The sequence below is a fragment of the Drosophila gunungcola genome, chromosome 3R, assembly GCF_025200985.1.
Source record: "Drosophila gunungcola strain Sukarami chromosome 3R, Dgunungcola_SK_2, whole genome shotgun sequence".
NCBI lineage: Eukaryota > Metazoa > Arthropoda > Insecta > Diptera > Drosophilidae > Drosophila > Drosophila gunungcola.
The window spans coordinates 10,695,600-10,709,070 of NC_069139.1; the positions used below are offsets into that span (position 1 = coordinate 10,695,600).

Sequence of the window (13,471 nt, forward strand, 5' to 3'; positions counted from 1 at the left end):
GGGAACTCAGGCAGCTCCACAGAACGCAAATGAGTATACAGTCTTACTTCTCTAAGTTGCTCTTCAAGTTTAGTCAATTTAAAAACCTTGGTTTTTCTAAAGCTTTATAAATTTAAATTATAAAATTTTCAGCATTGTGAAAAAGTTTAAAAAAAGGCAAACTTAAATACCTCCAAAAACAAATTTAGTTACTTGAATTTACATTGCTCAATCAACTATTTAGATGTAGCTTTCTGGAGCTTTGAAACAGGAAAGGCTGTTAATATTTTCCACACAACAAAATCAAAATTAATTATTTTTTCAAGAATGAAGAAATACAAGATCGGTTTCGGAATTTTGATATTTTAATTTACAAACTATTATTATTTTAACAAGGTCGGTCCAATCAGTACAATATAAAAAATTGTTAAAATAAAAAAAAACTAAATGGGTTTGAGTTATTGAAGTTCGACTGTATATTGAGACAGACATTCTACTCGCATATTCGTTTACCAGCAGCAGAAGTCGCTTTGGATCTGCTCGGTTCGGTTGGGTTTCGTTCGCTTCGTTTTGTTTCGTTTCGTTCATTTGCTGGTTTTGCCAGCAGAGCAGTCAGTCGCCTCCAATCCCAGCCCTTCATGTCCCCCTGACCACTTACGACATGGCAAACAGACAGAACGACCGACAGTCCGCCACTGCCAGCAGTAAAAGCGAAAAACCCAACAGCCAACGCTGGCAGTCAACCACTTTGAGAGCTCAGACAAATGTCCCATGAATCGCACACTGGGCTCCAACCGAAAACACACGGCCCAGAGTCGGAGTCGAAATCGGCCGCCAGTCAGAGTCGACAGAACCGGCAAGAGCCAGACCCAGAGCCAGAGCCAGAGCCAGGGCAAAAGCAAAGGCAATGGCAGTGGCAAAAGCCAAAGCCAAAGCTCCGGACCGATCCAATCCGAACCGACTCGTTCGCAACGTTTCGTTTCGTTCGTGGTGTGTATCCAAACGAGTGAACTGAAAAATAAGCGCACAATCACACAACTCTCTATATAGAAATTCACAACGAAGCATCACACAGAAAAGTTTTTGCATGAGCTAATATAACCAAATATTTATAGAATTCATACAAATATTTTAATTTATTTAGGTGTTTTATAACTTCGAATCAAGGAAGGTTTAAGTTTAAGATGGCAAATAAGATTTGAGCAAAGCCCAAAAAAACTTTTGAGTAATAAAACATTATTAATTTAATTGTACTTGATTTCTTTCTGTGCAGCAACGGCAACTGAAATGAACGTTCTTTTTATTTTGTTTTTTATTTTTGCCTTTTTTCCTGGCTGCGCCGCCTGTTAAAATGAAAAACGATGATGATGCCGCCGCCGCTGCTGCCAACAATAACAGCAAAAGCAAAAGCAAAAGCAACAACGACAACGACAAAGCTGCAGAGTCGCAGCAATGAGTGGGGCACTAAAATCCCAGTAACAACGGACGGCGAAAAACCGGCAAAATTGTTCATTGGCAGTTGGCAGGCAAACTGGCAAACTGGCAGAGGGGCATAGCATACAGAAAGGCCGGGCCATGTGGCTCTTCTGGGGGCTTTGGGTTCGCACTAGCACTCGCATTCGCATGCCGGTTGGTTTGAGTTGAGGCCCAAAGCCCCAACCGTGTGCACAGCACCGCACACAATTTCGGGCGGCATTAAATGAATGCAGCAGTTGTGCTGGGCCGCAAAAATTCAGATGCTGATAGGCATGAAGATAGTCATGCCAATTGCCCACAGAGAGAATATGACGCAGAACAGTCTTGAAATAAGTTTATAAACTAGGACACGTCTATGGCCATCTATATGCTCTTGAAAATCAATGGAAATGGCCATTGTAGCTTCAATAATACGCTCAATGGTGTGCTTACTGCAGTAAGCAAACGGTTAAATATATATTTCTGCCAGTTGGCTTTTCTTCTGCAACTCAGCTTTTGCTACTTCGCAGCGCCGGGCGAATTTAAAGCAGCTTACAAAATGCAATACGAAATCGACCAGCTTAAACAACAATGGTCCGGGAGGGACTCCCCCCACTTTGGCGTGGCTTAAATGTTGGTTGCGGCTGATTACTGTTTTAGTTTCGTTTGGTTCGTTTTCAGCCGGTTCAGTTTGAACTGGCCAGAATTGAGGATTTAACCTTGCACACCCAATTATAATGTTAGGGAAAACGATTGGTTGGAGTACAGTAATTTGAGTACCATGGATTGAAATATACGTTTTTAATTGATTTTTGTTTGCAATTTTTAATTTTTATTATTTGTATGGTGTAATCCTTATGGTTATCTTTAAAATACAAACATGAGGACTGAGCAAAGAAAAGGAGCCACCGGATCGGATCCGTTCTCAAATGAAGAGTTTCAATTAAAAAGTTTTCATATACATTTAACAACTATTTGGTTTGTTAGATTGGCAAACTTGTGTTTACTCTGCAATATGTTGCAACCTCAGGTAAATAATCGCAAAAGAGGTGGATTGATAGCGACTAAAGAGGACCTGAAGAGTTGATGAATCGCAAGTTCAAATTGAGAGTACACATAAAATGTAAACAACCCGCTAAACATGGGCAACACCAACAACAACAACAACAACAACGATGCAAAGGAGATGGAGGAAAAGCAAGAACAAGAACAACAATGACCTTGGCATTGACCCAAATATATGGTAACAGACGCTTTGTGTGTGATCTTGAGTGTAGTCGTGCGAGTGTGTTGGTTGCATATACATGCCACATACCAAATAAAAAGGGAATGAGGGGGAAAAAACCGAAACACAAAATAAAGAAATGGTATGAGGCACAGGAGGATTGTCGACCGAGAACAGGGGTTGGGGGTGGAGGAGCAGCAGGAGGAGGTGGCGGAGGAGGGGGTAGCCACGACGGCCGCGGACATGCTGAATGAATAAATGGGGTACAAAACAAACGCACACATCTGCAGGCACATCACAGGCACAGCTGCGGCCAAAATATAAGTTCAATGCTTTTAAAAGAAAAAGTACTATAACAAATATTTGTACAGAGATTTGGCAGAGGTGAGCGAAACAGGAAAGTGAATGTGTTTTTTATTCAAATATATTTTTTTTTGTTTATAAAAGCAAAGACCTTATTCCAAAGAAGTCGTTTTTAGCAATTACCAAAAGTCTAAAATTTATGCTCATGCTTGTATCCATAAATCAGAAAAACAAAAAAATGTCTTATTAAAATCCATAAGCGCAGGCGCAACATTTACTTTATAAAACAATTATTTTTATAATGTTGACTGCTAATTTATGAAGTGTAGGACAATATACCTTGCGATACTTTTTAATTCATGATAGACACAAAATCGCAAAGAAATCAATCCACAAATGCTGATGACACGTGCATAAACGATTTTAAAAACATAAGGGTGGGGGACCAGACTGTCGGACGATGCGAAAAATAAACCAAAAGACAAAAGGGGAAAATGCCGCCGACGAAAGAAATAGTAATCAAAACAAAATAAAAATCATTAAAATTCATAAAAACAAATCAAGACCGTCGACGACAACAACAAAAGCAACGATAAGGCTAAAAGGAATTTTATAGTTAAGGTAAAGGGGGTGACATGCGGATGGGATGCGAATGCGATAGCGGTTTAAAGGGTTTCAAGGGAGAAACGGGATGTGTTTAGGTACAAGTGAAAAGAAGAAAAATCAAATCGTAAACCCACACAAATATAATCCCTAAAGGGTATCGGGTGAAAGGCAGCAAAAGCATGAGGAGAGTAATCTCAACCCAAAAATGAGTGCGAGTACCGGGGATAAGGGAATGGGTACCAGTTGAGTATGAGTATGAGTACGACTACGAGTGCCATGGCCAGGCATAAACATTTGACCTGAACAACTTTTGTAGACTGCCTGCCTCTTGTTGGGTAAGGAGAGGAAACCACTGGGGTACGCTTGTTGTGTGGGGGGAGGGGGGGAATCGCAGGTAAAGAGTGGCGACGCCAACGTAGACGTATGTGTGACGTCACGAGTCAAGTTCACGTGCTGTTCACGCAGCACAGTTTATTGACCCACTTTCGATGTGTATTATCTAGAAAAGCTGCCAACACGGGCCGTGAATGAGGGACTGGGTGGTCCCACGGCTAAACATCCATTGAATGTGCAAATAGCAAATGTGCTTGCCCATATAACGCTGTTATTATCACAACATACCATAAGTAATTATATACAACCACGTCCGATTAGAGCTTATTCATTGAAGCTTCTTCTTTCAAATATACGTCATTACTTAAAAGAGGACTTTTGAAAGTACGAAAATATCAATGTCATTGAGGGTCTTGTCTGGTTTGTTTGTGTTTTATCAGTTTTGCAGTTCTGGACTAGGTACTCCAGATGAAAGCTTTTCATTATGATCAGACTTAAATCAATCGCTTACCTGGTGCGGCGAGGGTGACGCCTGCGATGGCTGTGGCGATGGACTGGGCGCATGGCCGGGACTGCTGCTCGGCGGCGGTCCGCCGGCGGTGACGTGCGGCGGGGGTGGCGGCTGCTGCTGCAGTGGCGGTACGTGGTGCGGTGAGGCGGGCGGCAAGGGATGTCCAGGGCCGGGACTGGGCGAAGAACCGCCTGGCCAAGGTCGATTTGGTTCGGGATACTGCAGGTATACAAACGATCGATTAATCCTGCCTTCAGCAGAATCCATTTTCTAAACAAGCCTCACCTGGTGCGTCGAGTAGGCAGTTCGATGGTTGGGTCCGCTCGCCGGCAAACCCGGCGGTGTCGGATAGCGTTGCGGGTACGGCGAATATTGAGATGTTGGCGGTGTGTTTTGCTGCGGCGGCTGTTGCCCAGCGCCTGGCGGTGGTCCGCCCGGCACAGGACCGCCGGGCTGCTGTCCCGCCTGTTGTTGCTGCTGTGCTGTTGTTGTTGCTGCTGCTGCTGTTGCTGTTGTTGCTGCTGCGGCGAACTAGGATAGGAACCTGAATTTTGACCGTGAGCTGGCGGATAGGGTGACTGACCCCTGGAAGTGTTTGTCTGTGGATGGAAAATCAAAATAGGATCAATAAAAGACGGAGGGGTGTCATAAATACCTAATGAGTGCAAATGTTTAACCCTTTGCATGCTTTTTTAGAAGCCCTCTAGCGATAGTGCTTATATCATCTTTATAAACATACATTTTTTAGAAGACTATGAACATTTAGAAATGATATGAACAGTAAAAAAAACTAATTTTAAGAAATCTTTTAAGCTTACAAAACTTTTTCATACAATTTTCCCCAACAGTTTCCTATCAAGTTGCGAAAATGTCACGTGGGTCTTCAAGGGTTAAATTGAGGGTGCGATAGAGACGGCACATGGGTTTTTAATTACAGACATCTCGCTCTGTCTCTCTTCGGCTCTCTATTTATATCCACCCACACTATCCCCCTTTGCAATTTCATCAATTATTTGCGTTTGGCTTCGCCGATGTTGTTCGTCTGTGTGCGAGGACTGCACATTTCATTTTATTGTATATATCATTTTAATCGATATTCCACAACCTATTCCCGTAAATGCGCGCACAAATACACACCCTCGTGCACATGTGTGTACGGTAGTACTACAGTGGATGTCCTCGGATTAGGACTCTTCACATTGGAAATTTCCAGCAATTAATATTCGATTTTGAAGCTGAGAAGAAAAACTAGACGATAATTGGAATTGACCCGGACTGAACAAGTGCTCCTAATTATTTGGCGCCCACTGTGGCGTGTGTGTACACCACTCACATTCTAAGAGGGGTGAAGTGAAAAAGAAGAGACATCGACGCACCCTCGGGTGTGTTGTCACTTGACAGTCACAAATGCGCAGATTAAAAAGAGACAGTTCAAAAAATATGCTGCGAAAGGAACCTAAAAAAGTTGAAATATTTACGGCTAGATAATACAATTGAGGGCAGAACGGTTGTTTTACCGACTTTACTTCTAAAGTATAGAAAGTCATTACTTACATAATATATTGATTGTATATGAAAAACCATTTTTAAAAAGATGATTTTAATATAAATATTTTATTTATTATAATATTAGATAAAATATCTAAATAAATAATTCAAGTTTCTGAAACTAGAAGCGACGGTTTTTATGTTAACCAAACATTTATTAAGAAAGTTTTTTAAAAAACCACTTTTTTTAGATGTCCAATGATTTTTCAAGAATCAAGAATTTTAACAAAGTTTAGAAATATCTAAACTCTATAATGGCGACCAGAGTTGTGCTTGTCCTTCCCAATCAGTTCAAATTACGAAGCTCTGTCCTGAAGGAGGACGCATAACTTGGGGCAGGGACAGAGTAAAACGGAGCAGAGACCAGGCCAGTCGATTGCCTGACGCTCTTGGCTCCTGCTCCTGTTCCTGGATCCCTCTGCTACTCCGTGACCCGTCAGAGTGCCAGAAGAAGAAATCTACTTGAGTGGAATATAAAGTGAAACTTACAGACGCACACACACACATGAACATGTGCAACGACAAAGTTGCAACAAAACCAGGGAAAAGGAGCGTGGCCTGTGCAGCAGACAACTGGAGCAGGACGAGCAAAAAACAGGCATGCCATGTGCCATGTGGCGGTGTCTGTGTGTGGGAAAGAGCTTTGGATGCCATTAATGAAAGGATTTTCAACTTGACGTGGTGCGACAAGGCAGACCAAGTCGCAGCACATAGCACACAGCACAGCGACCGTCTGACATGGCAAGTGGAGAGGCGCTTGTGAAGCTAGCACAGACTTACAGTCACACAGACTTACATCTCGCCCTCGCAAACACAAAACCCCACAGCGGCGTACACACAAATGTAGCTGGGCAACAACATCGCTGCGAATGCCACAGCCCGGAGTAAAATGTGGCAATAAATCTAATGGAAACTCACAGCAATGAGGGAACGAACGAGAGTTCCAACCAGCAAGGGTGTGATGGCAGCTCAGCTACTTTTCACTCAAATCTGGCTATAATTTGCACCAAATATCGAGGGATACAATGGGTTAAATAATTTCTCACTCAAAGAAGTCAAAAATACTAAACTATTTCTTATTGTTTTTACTTAAATAGCTTTTTTAAAATTAAGATAAAGAATTATTCACTTAAAACTGCTATGGTTTTCATGGCTACTAATGGCAGGTAGGTTATACACAATTATGTTTTTGAGATGGTTACTTTTAAAAAATTGTTCAAATCAGGCAAACAATCTGCCGTATGCAACATCAACGGCCAATTGATCTAAGGATATTTTATGCTTATATGTTGGTAATATCAATATCTACCTATATGCAATACCTACTTTTAGCAATGAATTAAAAAAAAAGGTTTTGACTGAATTAGCTGAGATTAAAAAAAGGCTATTTTTCAATCGGAAAAAGACAACACTGCTACCAACGGAGCATACATAGTTAGCTGTCCTAAAGGAATGGAATGGTAAGGCAAGGCAAAGGAGCCAGAGCCATAGTCGTAGCCAGAAACAGAGCCAAAGCCAGATACCGTCGTTCGGGCAACGAGGACAACAACTACAACCATCGGCAACGACGACGGTCGGTCGGTCCACTGCAGGGTGACAGGAAACATGAATGGATGGTTTTCGTGCTCTGCTGTGTGTGCGTGTGTATCTGTGTGCGGAGCGAACGAACGAGGCAACGAGAAATAACGTTAAAAAAAAAAAAGGGAAAACTCATCATGGATGAAAATCAAAAGCAGAAACGGCAACGGCGGGTAGAAGCTGAAGTGGAATTTGAATTAATGCAGCAAGGGTCGTACGGTGGCACAAACACACACACTCACACAATGAGAGTAACGAACGAATGACGGTTGGAACGTCGGTCGGAATTACGTTCTAGCAAGGGACTTCGGGGGAATCGGGCAGGAACAACTGCCTGATGGTGGTTCGGGTCTGGGTCCGATGGTGGTGGGTTTTCCAGCTAAAAGCCGGCTACATGTATTAAAATATCGCGGGAACAAAAACAAAGCGCAGCAGCCAAGGGAGTGGTCCTGTTCGTTCCGTCCCTTCCCCTTCAGCTCCCCTCTCTCTCTCTCTCTCTCTCTCTCTTGATCCTGGGTTTATAATTTCATAACCAACAGACACAGATACATACAGATACCCACACCCACAGACGGGGGGCGATTGCATATAAATTGAACGAGGGGAAAAAACGTGGTAAAAGCGATTTCGCAGCAGTAAAGGTAAAGCCGGCAGCGGCAGTTGTAAGGGTTGTGTGTGTGCGTGGAGGTGAATGAGGGTGGTAATAAGGAAATGGGACAGGGGAAGGACGTATGTAACTGCAGGCTGCTGCTGCCGGCAAATGGGCGGAATTACGTGCACAACTCTCGAGCGGGCGCAATTTTTAATACAATGTCGCACTTTTCACGCAAGCCCATTCACAGCAGTTGCGGAAAGACAAACAGGGCAACTGAAAGAAACCAATGCATTTCCCGCTGCCAACTGTCGAAAAATATTGCTATTGTGGAGCGATTGCTAAGCCCTTGTTGTGTATTTTAAAAATTTGATAAATTATCATGTTAAGTTCTTATAAACCTTTATATTTGGGTTACCAAAGAATAAAAATATACTTTCTTTATACAACATAAACAAATCACTATAAATTTTATAAATTTAAATTGAATAAATAACTTTGACTGGTTGAATTAAAGTCTCATAAAAAGGTTTGATGTCTTAAATCAGGGAACAGATTTTTCATTAGGCGCACTTGATAAAGAAAAAAGGAAGCGTAAAAAAGCATATAAAAGGAGGTAAAGGCAGAAGAAGAGGAAGACCCAGGGACAATAACAGTTAAAGCAAAGGCAACGGTTTTGTGTGCTCCACTTTTTGTAGGTCAAACTTTAAAGGCACTCCAATACAAGCACGGCAACATATACATACTTGCTAAGAAACAGCATAAACAAGCCGACACACAGCCACCAGCTCTCTCCAAAAAAAAAAAAAAAACAAAAAACAGAAAGGAGGTGGAGGTGGAGTAGAAAGAAGGCGAAAAAGGAACAAAAAGACACAAGCTGAAAGAGCGGTAAATGCAATGCCTTTTGCCTTTCCCCCAATAACAACAAACCCGAAACCCCAAAATGAAAATAGGCCTTTAAGGCTGAAATATATGCGCAAAATTGTTGCTGCTTGCCTTGCACCTGTTGACCTCAAAGGAGAATCAAACGTCAGGGATATATGAGAGGTATAACGGGATGCAGCATACTTGCACTCAAAGAAAAGGAGGGATATGGATATGGTAGCGAGGGAGTGCGAGAGAGCCGCCAAGGCATGTCATCATCATAGTCGAGCCCTCCTCCTCCTCTCTTTTGACTGTGCGCGGTTTCACTTGATTTTCATTTTTATTTTGTTTTGGTTTCTGCTTCCTCCACAGCTTGCCGGCTAACCCCTCCTCCTACTTCTCCTTCTACCCCAAAACAGAGAGAGGGAGGGCGAGTCAGCTGTGACAACAACAAGTTTCGCTGTTATTGCCTTTGATTACGGTGCCTACTTGGCCGTTGTTGTTGTTTCGGTTGTACCTATGTATGTATTTGGATGTATGAACTACTCTGTGGGTATATGTATTTATTGCATGCACGCGTAAGTCACACTCAGCCGGCAATTTGATTTCTTTGTTTATGCACACAAGCTCACAGAGCGAGACAAACAATCAAACACATGACATTGGATATCAGCGGTTTGTACACTCTTCTTTTTTTATCTCGCACTACCCACACATATTCACATTCACCATAAACAAAAGCTCTCGAAGGTCGCATCGCACCGCATCGCACATGTCTAACCCTAGCGGATCGCTTTGATTTGTGTGCTCACATAGATTTGTTTATATTTCTCTGGCTAATCGTCGGCATCAAAGTTCGTTGACTCGTATCCGAGCCATCTCATCTACATACATCCGTCCCCCTCGCCACACAACTCATGAAAATAAAAACAATCGATCCTATTGCAGCGACATCAAATATGGCAAAAGCAGACCGATGACTAGATACGGATTCGTACTGATATGAGTTGGTAAGCCCCCAACCACCGTACTACCCCAATAATAAAACAACTAACCGGTTTTCGTTTAAATCAAAACGTGAAATCACATCACGTGCTTTCATGGGGCCAATAAACGAAACATTAAACACAACAAAACCCCAACCGCATTATCGTTTGACAAAACTGATAACAAACTCTTAGATAGTTATAAAAACCCATTTTAAGAAACTAAAAAGTCCATAGATTTACCTACGAAACTATTGGATTTAAAAACATTTTTTCATTGAAATATCGCAGTGCAATTCTTGTCGTGTTTTTTAAAAGATACGAACGGGAAGTAACATAACCTAAATAACCTAATCTTTCAAAGAAATTAGAATGAAATTTTTATGTGGCTTTCATAAATAAGTTGCCAAGATTATTTTTCAAATTATTTTATAGACTCCACAAAAACTACCAACATAATGTTCCAAATAAAAACATTTACATTCAACACTAAGTATAGCTAGATACCACACGGCTTTATATTATATCCGTTAATTTTTAGTTCCCATGAATGCTTTATTTCTTTGGGAATACTCTTAAATTAAGCGTGTAAAAGTTTTAAAGCTAGAGGGAAAGAAAGAAATGTGTCGAAACCGAAACCCTTTACCCTTTCTGTCAACCCATTTCTATTATTTCCTTTACTTTTAAACAATGCACTTCAGTGATTAACATTTTAAATTCTTCCAATCAGATTCGACCAACAGCCATCGACAATGTTGACAAGAAGAGAAAAGGAGTCCCCAAAAACCTTTAAAAATGTGAATGAATGCCTCAATATTTTTTGTATGAAACTCTTTCTTGGTCTACCTCTTCCTCTTCTTGATTTCACCGTTGCGCTGAGGCCTTTTGTTGTTATTGTTTTGCGGCGGCAAGTGCCGGTTCTTTATGTCCGTCTCCCTCACTCACCAGTCTTCACCCAACATCACCCGGCACTTAAACAGCGAAATGTCAAGGGGTGGGGGATATGCAGGAGGGGAGAAGGGGAGCAAGAGGGTGGGGACAGGCGAAAAAGGCGCGGAATCTCTGTACAATGTTTTACGCTTTGTGTGTCAGTGTGTCTGCTGCTTCTGCCTTTTTTCCTTTTCCTTCGAGTGGGACTCTTGGCAAATCTTCAGTGAACTGAATGAAGTGCGACCAAGATGAAACCCTAAAAAGTAACAGTAAATATTGCAGCCTCCCACACACTCGCACATACGAATACATGTGCACAAAACGTGACGAGCCCCTTTCCGTGGAATGAGTGGGCAGTGGGTGGGAGGGGTAGGGAGATAGCTAGCACAAAGCCACCAGCGACAACCACAACAACAAGAAACACATGCCGAGGAGGCCTGCACATGGAAATGTTTCAGTGTGTGTTGTGTGGGGTCGATGGAATCAAAATCAGTGTCAATGTCAAGACAGCTCTAAAAAGAATATGTAAGGAAACCTCGGGCGATAAGGTTCCCGGCATTCAGTTTTAAATTTATGTTAAAAAAGAAGGTTGCCTCTAGGCATGTGGTCTAAATTATGCCACCAACTCCAGCGATTGCCAACATTCGTATGTTGGTGGAATGCGCCTTAAATTTAGTAAAACGCTACTTGTGCTATGATAAATACTGTTGTTGAACTAAAGTTCCTAGAAAGGTCTTAGGGGTCACGAAAGTAAGCTTGCTATTTTAAAGCAAATGCAATTTCACTTAGGAACAGCAGCCATCATGTCCTTCAAGTCACTTAGGATGATTAGCATCGGATCGAGTGTTATCAAAAAATACATGCACGTGACATTGGAGAAAATTTAAGACACCGATGGTGTCTAAACTACAAATAAAGTTTTAGACTTTCAAATTTTATATTTTCATAACCAGAGAAATAAGTATAACAACTAACTACCTATTCCCTAATAGCTAGAACCCCAGGTAAACCATCTAATATTAGCATAAACCCCCTAGCTATACCAAGAAACCAATATAGATGTATATTTAAAAGAATATAGCTCCTTAACCTTATAAACACCCAGTTGACCACTTACCGGTGGAGGTGTCCTGTACTGCTGCGACGGTCCCAGCTGCGGACTGTAGGGCCTCGGAGGCGGTGCCCAGCCACCTTGTTGCGCCCCGTACGGCGTTGGCTGGTGCTGTGGAGGCGGCGGTCCGTGTCCTGGAGGCGGTGGTCCGCCAGCCTGTTGCTGCTGAGCCGCCGCCGCCGCTGCTGCGGCTGCCTGTTGGGGATCGTAGGTGTTGGCGTAGCGGTGCTGCGGCGGTGGCGGAGGATTAGAGGACTGCAGCAGGGAATTTAGCGTGGGCGTGGGTCCCTGCGGCGGTTGTCCGGGTATGTAGCGCTGCTGCGGCGGGCGATTGGGTGAACCGCCTGGGCCAGGTTGCTGCTGCTGCGGCGGTTGCTGTTGCGGATGAGGCTGTTGCTGCTGCGGAGGCTTGCCACCTGGCAGCGGTTGGCCATAGCGATATGGATCCATGTTGGGATCGGCGTGGTAGCGACCATACGCCGGATGAGGATGCGGCGGCGGCAGGTGGGCGTACTCATCCTTGACGCCGGGCGCATGCTCAGGTGCTCCTCCGGGCGGTGGCGGTGCCGGTCCGCCGTGGTGCTGCTGTTGTTGCTGCTGCTGCATGTGGGGCGGTGGCGGATGCTGCTGCTGTTGGTGCAGATGGTGATAGTGCATGACTGCAGCGGGATCCGGTCCTGGTGGTCCTCCAGGGGCGGATCCTGGGGGCGGTGGTCCGCCATATGGATGTGGGGCAACATTTTGCTGTTGCTGGATGCCGGGATCACTGCCGTTGTTGCTGTTGTTGTTGGGCGTGGGTGGGCCCGATGTGGGCGGCGTGGCACCACCAGGTGTCGCTCCTGCCGATGGGGGCGTGGCGGCGGGCGCAGGAGCTCCCCCACCCTGCTGCTGCTGCGTTTGCGGCGACTTTATTTTCTCATTCATGGCTGCTCATCGGCTGCTGGCTGTGCTCCCGATCTTCCAGGTTTGTGGCGGCTACTGATGGAGCACCGGTAACCACCAACAACAACAACGCTGACGCTGATGATGACGACGACTGCAGCGGCGAGTTTGAGGTTATGTTAGCTGCAAGTTATCAAAAACGGGGGATTAGCAATTGGCAAGGGGGCCTAACTAAATAGTGGGGCTTTCTATATCACTGGGCCCAGATCGGGCGGGTTAAACATAAATTATTTGTATTCGTTAATGGGCTGTTGTGTATTGAAAAGTCGGCTACTAACACACACACATGCTCACTCATACCACAACAACCATTTATTTTCCGCCGCGTACGGTGGGCAAATCGCAGTGCGTTGACAACCCTGCCGCTGGCGCTCTCGTAGCTTGAGCGCAGCCACTCGCTCTCGCTGGCGCGCTCTCTCTCTCTCTCTCTTTTCACATTTGGCGGCTATACACGCACACGCCGTATCCCTCTCCGTCCCACTTGCACTTGCTCGCTAGTCAGGCAACA

At 43.9% G+C, this 13,471-nt stretch overlaps 1 protein-coding gene across 1 annotated transcript in view; it reads right to left on the reverse strand.

Moving 5' to 3' along the window:
* LOC128266744 (trithorax group protein osa) overlaps window positions 1-13,471 on the reverse strand; it is a 30,448-nt gene that overhangs the window by 16,048 nt on the left and 929 nt on the right. The window contains 4 exon segments of the mRNA XM_053003469.1: window positions 4,413-4,631; window positions 4,698-4,892; window positions 4,895-5,011; window positions 12,028-13,086. Of these exon segments, the coding sequence (XP_052859429.1) occupies window positions 4,413-4,631; window positions 4,698-4,892; window positions 4,895-5,011; window positions 12,028-12,945 (1,449 nt within the window). The 5' untranslated portion in view covers window positions 12,946-13,086.